The 9,320-nt window shown below is 36.6% G+C and overlaps 1 protein-coding gene across 1 annotated transcript; it reads right to left on the bottom strand.

Moving 5' to 3' along the window:
- Positions 1 to 3,702: 3,702 nt before the first annotated feature.
- LOC113049572 (serine/arginine-rich splicing factor 7-like) lies at positions 3,703 to 9,320 on the bottom strand. The gene is made up of 8 exons (XM_026212012.1): positions 9,056 to 9,320; positions 5,825 to 6,049; positions 5,271 to 5,450; positions 5,112 to 5,180; positions 4,756 to 4,794; positions 4,504 to 4,623; positions 4,297 to 4,395; positions 3,703 to 4,212 (listed from the first exon to the last, which is right to left on the bottom strand). Exons 2-8 carry the CDS (start codon positions 6,040 to 6,042, stop codon positions 4,161 to 4,163), a joined length of 777 nt encoding a protein of 258 aa, XP_026067797.1. The 5' UTR covers positions 6,043 to 6,049; positions 9,056 to 9,320; the 3' UTR covers positions 3,703 to 4,160.

The following is a 9,320-nucleotide window of genomic DNA, read 5'->3' as shown; positions in this document are numbered from 1 at the left end:
CTAGCTGTACGCTATTTTACGGCCACGTAGTAACGTTCGAATGCGTCTGGTCCTCCAAATGTCGTTATATTACTGTATTATAAAAGTGTAAACCTGATTATATACGTTAATGGTGTTTTTCTCTAGACTGAGCCAACATGTAGGTAGTGTGTTAACAAGGAGAGGTAAGTTACGTTAAAAATACGTTTGATTTTAAATGTCCTAACTTTTCCACACATTTCTCCTCTTGTTCTCTTAAAAAATATGATATAGCTGATGTTATAAACTAAAGAATATAGAACTATACAAAACATTTTATTTCCCTCCACCTATAAGATTTAACTTAACTGTTTCAGTGTCCCTAGAATACAATAGAATGGATTTTCCTCATAACGCAATTTTACATAAGTGGTTTTTGGTGAACAATTTGATATGAGCTGTTGTTTTTATTCAAGAGTGGAGTCAAATGTACACTAATTAACACCTTTTTTTAACCCTCAGGAAAAATTATACTTTAACACAAAAAAACCTGGGAAAGTAAACTATTACCCAGGCAGTGGTGGACAGTAACGGAGTAGCTTTACTTCGTTACTGTACTTAAGTACATTTTTCAAGTATCTGTACTTTACTGGAGTAGTTTTATTTTTAGCAACTTTTACTTTTACTTCACTACATTCCAAAGCATAAAATCGTACTTTTTACTTCACTACATTTCATAAAACACATCGTTACTCCCTATATCACGTGCTCCGACACTCAGAAGCGGTGTCTGATTCATCATGAACGAACTGAGTCTTTTCAAAATAAACCTTTAAATCGGATCGCGAATCGCACCAAACGATTCGTTTACGAATTAGAATGATCCGATTGCAGCTGTTCTGGAGTCGACCACTCACTGATTCAAATGAACCATTTAGTGCGAGTCACCAGAAGTAAGAACCGGGAGATCTTGTGAGCGCACGTGCGTCTAATGTTGCTTAAAGTAAGTTATGTCGAAATTTTGGATTAATTATTGTAACTGAAAATCATATTTAGGTCAAAACTGTCAGTTGTTTGGGAACTAAATCCGTTGTAAAGAGAGATCTATTTAAGCCCACTCAAATGCTCGAGTGCAGACGATGCAGACACATCAATTTTAGGTAAAAAAAACAACAACAACAACAAAAAAACCTTAAAACAACACAGATTAAATACAATAACTCATGCATGTTCAAGTTCACCGCTGCCGTAATGTTAACAGTTTAATTAAAATGTCCTTTGTGACGTCTGTTTTTATATTGTTTATCGACAGTAACGTTATGTATATTGTTTGGATTAACTAGACGAGTAGACAGACATGAATGTTCATCGTACTGAAAATAAGTAAATATTGTTAGCTAATGCTAACTGTCTAGCTAACAAGCTTGTTGGTGCTAAGTTGATGTAATTTTTATAAATGTCCAAATATTTTTATTCAGCAACATATATATATATAGATAGATAGATTACATCTGGTTAGAAAAGAAAGGATGTGATGTTCAGAACATGGTAACTACAGTAATTATCAAAGTGGGAGGAGATGCACCCCGTTTGGCTAGGGGTGTTTTTAAACCACAGACAAGATTTGAGAAGGAAAAAATCATTATAAATTTTTTTTTTATTATTTTGTTCCTTAAAATGTTCTTCCTAACTTCAGGCCTTATTATCATGTCATATATACAGTTCAGACCAAAAGTTTGGACACACCTTCTCATTCAAAGAGTTTTCTTTATTTTCATGACTATGAAAATTGTAGATTCACACTGAAGGCATCAAAACTATGAATTAACACGTGGAATTATATATGGAATTATATGCATAACAAAAAAGTGTGAAACAACTGAAAATATGTCATATTGTAGGTTCTTCAAAGTAGCCACCTTTTGCTTTGATTACTGCTTTGCACACTCTTGGCATTCTCTTGATGAGCTTCAAGAGGTAGTCACCCTTTTGCCTTCTGTCTGCGGTCCAGCTCACCCCTAAACCATCTGGATTTGGTTCAGGTCCGGTGACTGTGGAGGCCAGGTCATCTGGAGCAGCACCCCATCACTCTCCTTCTTGGTCAAATAGCCCTTGATGCCTTCAGTGTGACTCTACAATCTTCATAGTCATGAAAATAAAGAAAACTCTTTGTATGAGTTTTCCAAACTTTTGGTCTGTACTGTAACTTTGATGTTCTGTAAAACAACTAACTTTAAAATACTTTTTTCTTACTGGTGAAAATCAGATGGTCATCTCTGTTTTCTCTCAGGTACATCACAGTGTAAGCTTCACAGTTAACATCACTCTCATCAGCGTAGTCCATATCAACAACAAAAATATATCTTGATTCCATATAGTGGTTATTTTGGAAAAAATCCCAGGTATTTTGAGCAGTAGGATTATAAAAAAATTTGCTAATATAAAATTAAATTAAGTAGCCTATGTAAAATTGCAAACATCTATCTTGCAGTACTTTTTTACTTAAGTACATAAAAAATTGAGTACTTTTGTACTTTCACTTGAGTAAAATTGAAAAAGGAGTACTTTTACTTTTACTGGAGTAATATTTTACCATATGTATCTGTACTTTTACTCAAGTACTTGATTTGTGTACTTCGTCCACCACTGTACCCAGGAGAAATGCAAACCAACCTTATGACTAAATGCTGTATACAAAAGCAACAATGGTAAAAAATTATGGGTAGGTAATAGGACCAAAATCTTATCAAATACCCACGTCACAATATTGATATAACTACATAATTATTTCACTCAAAGTATGGTTAAATTACCAAAAATGTAATTAAATTATACCACCCCGCGTATATATATATATATAGGTGTGTGTATGTATTAGGGCTGGTAAGTGATTAAAAATGTTAATTACATGATGTGGTGATTAATTAAATTGCATATCAAATATGGAGAAATTACTCCCAAAAGATCATTTAAAGTCATTTTTTGTGTAAAGCATCAAACAGAGATAAAGTCAGTTCAGCAAGAAATATTTAATTAATTTTCTTAATTTTAATATTACTGTGAAGATATACAATTATTTCTTTAATGAAATAAAACCCTAAATAATAAACTAAAACTGCCAGTAGGTGGTGATAAATGTCTTTAATGATTAAGTCGGTGTCATTTATTCATTCACTTGATTCGTTCAAAACATGGATAAAGAAATGAAATGCAACTGTGTGCTGCTTGGAGATGAACAGTTCTGATTTGTCTTTAGATTTTGGTTGACAAAATTAAGCAAAACAGACAACATCGTGTCTAAAATAACACAATATTAAATTCTTAATGAACTGTTGTACGAGTATCACATTTGCACACGTGTGATATTGCAATTAGCCTAATTCTCTTGTGATATTTCTATGTGATGTAAATATGAGACAATTTTCAAACAGGGACGTTTTGTCCCATATCTTGAATTTTAAAGACTTTCCCTAGGCTCCATCACGCAGTAAGTCACTGCCCTGCCTCACATTAGTCATTAATTGACTATGAAATGGCAGATGGTCCACATAGGTCTGGGGCGGGGCAAGAACATAAAATGCCTTAATTTTAACTTATTTTTCTCCATAATTAATTAATCTAATTTATGCATTAAAATACCAGCCCTAATATATATATATATATATATATATATATATATATATATATATATAGAGATATCTCAAACCACACACACCGGTGAGTCAAACTTTAGAACGGAAACAGTTGGGTTTGTAAAGCTTTACTTTATTAAAAAGATCAATGCCATTTTCAATGAATAATAATAAAAAAAAAAAAACATCTCTACAAACAAACAAATCACCACATACTCCTCAGCTCATATAATACACTGACTAAATCACAACATAGCTCATTCACCACCTTACCCACAAATCAATAACCACAGGACACTGGCTCAACACTAAAATTAAAACAATGGAGCTCTTAAAAAAAAAAATTGTTTACAATCTGAAGGGGGGGGGGGGGTATGTAAAAAGGAAGGGAGGGGGAAAATCATGTGATGATAGAGATGCTTTTACAAGGAGCTTTCATTAAAATGTGTGGAAGGAGAAGAAAAGAAACCGCTTTGTAGCTACAGTAGAACCAGTATTGAAATCATGAAGATAAAACATTTCAGCCCTGAGGCAAAGGAGGGGAATGGGGGAGAAGCATCAGTATTCAGATCAGTCAGCATTCGGTGTTGGACTTCTCCTTGGGCTGGCAGACCTGGAATGACTAAGACAAAACAGAGTTAGAATCTCCTTGTTTTCTACTAGAACGACATAACTGAAATATGCCTTTGTGTAAATTTTCATTCACCTGTTTTTCTTGTGACTGACCGAACGAGACCGAGAGCGAGATCTGGACACACTACGAGCTCTCGGTCTAGAACCAGATCGTGAACGGGAGCGAGAGCGACTACAAATACAAAAACAAACAATTTAACCAACCAAGCATGTACAACACTAATACATTTAACTTCACACATGCAAAACTGAAATAAATTAGCATGAGTCAATGAAGTACCTGTCTCTATGGACAGGCGTTCTGGACCTGGACCTTCGGACAGGGCTTTTCGACCTACGAACAGGTGAACGTGAGCGCCGCACCGGGGTTCTGGATCTAGAGCGAGCCGGAGAGCCTGACCTAGAGCGCAAAAAGTAAAAAAAAAAAAACAAATCACTCCTATAGACTACATTTCCTACAGAATACTCCAGCAAGAAGACGATGCAATTAGAACTGGTAAAAACAGGAATGTTACTCGATAACACAGCTTACCTGCTTCTGCGTTTTGAGTATGAAGGTGAACGGTGCTTCCTATAAAACATTTATAAAATTTTTTTAAAAAAAAGTCAAAATCAGATTGATGAATCTAGACCATGGATCCTCAAATCTGGTCCACGAGATCCACTTAACTGCAAAGTTTAGCTCTAACCCTAATCACACACACTGAGCATGCTAGTGAATGTCTCAGGATCATTAGAGAGAAAAAAAAAAACATGTCACAGGTAGGTGGAGTTTGCTCAAGGTTGGAGCTAAACTCTGCAGCGTATTGGCCCTCCAAGACCAGATTTAAGGAACACTGATCTAGACTGTAAATCTGTACAGACACAGCTGGAGCAGAGAGGACTTGCCTTTCATTGCTGTGGCTACGAGAGCGGTAGCGCCGGCCACGAGATCTGGATCGAGAGCGAGAAGTTGACCTAAAAACAAATAGAAACAAAATTAAAGATTAGCAATAAAAGTGTCAGGTACCAACGCAATAATAAAAAAAAAAAAATTGGTTAAAGTACCTGCTGCGTCGACCACGCCGCTTGTTAAAGCGATAACAGTCATAGGCATAATGACCACTCTCCCCACACTGGTAACAGCGGTCGTTGGGGTCAAATTGTCTGCGACTGGGACGGCCATAACGAGACTTTCTGGACATACCATTAGACATCTCAACTCTCACGCGGGATCCACAAAGCACCCTAGGACATTACAGATCAGAGGGTTATTTGTTTCTCTATCCCAAACAAAGGTGCACTCAATGTGTCTCAGCTGTTGACAATTCCCCCATGACATTCTTGGTATTTGTTTTTTTTTTTTACCCCCAAAGCAACAAACTTTACCTAGATGCAGCCTAACGTCAGATAAACTAAGAAAAACAACTGAACTCTAACTACAATTAATCTGCATACAGGATAAAACCCAAATAATTTGGGGCCTTTGTGAGCGGAAAGAACAATGGTAAACCGCTGACACTCACCCCTATGGGTCTGAGCTCCCTGAAGAGGTCAGGGGGTTAAATGTGCTGCAGTAGCATCATGGCAAATGTAGGCAGGTAGAACTCAAGTTGACTCACTTTCCATCCATCCCCTTTACGGCATCCTCTGCATCCCTGGTATCCTCATACTCTACGAAGGCAAATCCTGGAGGGTTCCGGGCGACCCACACGCTCCGCAATGGTCCATAGTAACTGAAGGCGCGTTCCAGCTCACCTTTGGCTGCACCATTGCCAAGGTCACCGACATAGACCTTACAATCAGCGGCACGAGAGGAACTCCGAGATGAGTAAGACATCTTGCACCTGTCATGTGGACAAAGGTTAAGAAATGAATTGATACCCATTTGCAACCTTCAGTTAAAAAAAAAAAGCAAAAAAGAAAAATTGGCAAAACTTAAATTTTAACCCTGCTAATATATAGTACATGATAACTGATTCCACTAATTCAATAACACAATTAATGCGCATGTTTTCTAAAACTCATAAAAAACAAAGTCTTAGAAATCATTTAAGCCAGGGGGCTAAGGACCACTGGGGTAGGCAATATGAGCTTAAATTCATATCACGATATATTACACTGTCCAGGTGATATTAATATATTGCAATATGAGAAAAAATAAACTACAGGCAAACTATTAACGTTATATTACTAGAAAAAGTGAGGGATTGGATATAGACCTGAAAAATATTTTTTATTGTGCCACTGTTTTCCTCAACAACAAAAAAAAAAGTGCAAACATGCAATATGAGGAAGGCCTGTATTAAATTCTGTAATATTGTGAAATTATCTATTTGAATGTTTTAACATGGGATATGAATTTTCAGCATCATTACTCAAGTCTTCAGTGTCACATGATTCTTCAGGAATCATTCCAATGCTGATTTGCTGCCCATAACCATTTCTGATTATCAATATTGTAAACATTTGTGCTGCTTAATATTTGAGGAAACTATTTTTTCAAGATTCTCTTAAAAATATTTAAAATTGTTCTTCGTGTTAGAGTGCTAGAGTTCATCAGAAATAGAACAGGGCATCAGTTTCCTCTCATGGGTTTGTCTTGTCACATCAGAGCAGATCCATGCATCGTTAATTTCTATTTCTACAGGACTCCTCGAACTACAACTGATTAATTCACCACGACATCTTTTGTTCTGTTATTGATACAACCACAACATCTACAACTGATAACGAAGCGCTCAATTGGGTACTGAGAGTCATGTTGAGGTAATTAGGTACTGAATGAGGGAGACATACAAAATGTGCAGGGCAGGGGGTACTCCAGGACAGGTTTGAGAACCACTGTTCTATGGCATCGTGAAGCACCTGTATTTTATGAGAACATCTACAGGATGCATTGAGCAGGAACCCATACTACACTCAATGGCCAAGTGATGCTTTTGGTCCATGATATTGGTACAGATTCTGTGTAATAAACAATGCATGACTGTATATTTCAGGTTGGAAAAGACATTTAGTTCCCAGATCATCTACAAGATTGATTAAAGTCCTGATTAAATCAAAAAGAGAGGAGACAAACACGACAGTATGATTGAAATAAGACTACAGTTTAATTTCATGCACATTGTTTTGCGTTCTATATTTAATTCTACAGTATACATCTTTTTAATATTTTTTTCTTTTTTTGTTTGTTTACTTTTATTTCATAGCTATATTTATGTATATTTTTCATCTGTGTTGTATTCTTTAATAATTGCACTTTCCATGGAATGGACCTGACTCACATTTCACTGCTGGTTTTATATGCTCTATATAATTGTGTATGTGACGAATAAAAATCTTGAATCTTTAAATGTTAAAATTACACACAGAGCTGTTGTTCACTGACAAGCTGCGCAAACTTGAATAAAATATGATTGTGGTTTTGTGCAGCTGGTCAGTGAACAACGGCCCTGTGTAATAAATGTTGCTCCATGTGAAAGTGTGTGTGCATGTGATGGAGATTTACCGCTGATTACAGAACTGGCTTGACTGACCAGATGCACATTAAATACCACATGCAATTTATCGTGCTGCCCTCAATACTGCATTGATTGAAAATTAATAAGAATAAATAAATAAAATAAAAATAGATAAGTATTTGTGTACTATTTTCAATGGGAAAAATTGTCATTGCATAAATTAATTATCATAGACTTCTCAACATACAAATAAATAAAATATATTTGATTGATTTTACTGAAGAAGAAAAAAATTCAGTTGTTCGGTCACTTTTGACCATGAATATAATGGTCAAATGAGGAGCACTCAAGGATTAAATATCTGCAAACATATGAGATTTTTAAGATTTAGTGGAGTCAAAATCTTACACATAGCACCTTTAAAGGGACAATCCACCAAAACTGAACATTTTCATTTTACTCAACCCACTCACCCCCACACAAATTCAAATCTGTTGGACTTTCTTCAACTTTGTGGATTGTGTCTATACAGTGAAAGTCCATGGTCACCAAATCTAGTTAAAAACATACTTGAAATATTTTGTGTTCTGCAACAAAATCATACAGATTTGGAAAAAAAAGTGAGGATGAGCAAATGACAGCTTTTTCTATTTTTGGGTGAAATTTAGGCATTATATAACGCAATGAAGTTACAGTGTACCCATAATTACCGTAAAGTCCCTGGTTCTGTTCATAATGGTTCTGTTCAGCTCTGCCATAATGTAGAGTGTCCAATAATATAAATAATACAGTGTCTCGTGTACATCACTGATCAAGCAGCGCGAATAACAGCACGTTGGTCGAGTAACGTTAGTACAACCCTACATGTACTAAAAACATTTCGCAAATCGCGGTCAGCTGTTCCCTTATCACGTACAAGTTTCCAAATCGGACAAAACTGAAGATACGAAAAGCGTAAACCTATTTCTACAAGCATTGTTTTAGTTTCGCTTTCCTTTGGAACACCAGTCGTTTCAACTGCCGAAATACGGCCATGATGGACGGTTCAATCATGTGTATCAATACATGCAGCAAAGTTAACAAGACTCGAACAATCGAATTCACACCACACAATAAGACAAGGGCTTATAAGCATGATATGTTTGAGAACGTAGCAAGTGTGTAGATTGTTGGCCAATAAACAAGATTAACGCCGTTAATAAGTGCGCCAAAATCGCAGGCCGCTCTTTGTTTGGCACGTTTTTGAATCAAGCCATACACCTACCAAGGCGCAAAGATCTGTCAGCTGGCGCAACCAGTAAAACCCCGAGCTTTCGCACAAAGTTTATAAACAAACAACACTTTGAATAATACACAAAAAACAAAACCATCGGCTGCACGCGGACTTACCGTGTGACTCGACGTCCTCGGTTCCGTGTGAGGGCGCGTGGACGTCTTCTTCTTCCGGTTAATTAAAGGTGCTTGAACCAAACCCTGGCCGACGGGAGAAACCGCGAATGAATACAAAGAGGTACAAACCTGTTTGTAGCTACTATCTGTAACCGATTAAGTACCGACGCTCGTAAATCAAAATAAAGCTCTAGTATCTTATCTCATTCTCCTCACGCCCTTGGCCCGGAAGCATAACCCGTCACCGTCTGAGCGAGCGCGTCCT

The sequence above is a fragment of the Carassius auratus genome, chromosome 30 (genome assembly GCF_003368295.1).
Source record: "Carassius auratus strain Wakin chromosome 30, ASM336829v1, whole genome shotgun sequence".
Classification (NCBI taxonomy): domain Eukaryota; kingdom Metazoa; phylum Chordata; class Actinopteri; order Cypriniformes; family Cyprinidae; genus Carassius; species Carassius auratus.
Note: the sequence above shows the minus strand (reverse complement) of the source record. Positions and strands in the feature narration are given on the sequence as shown.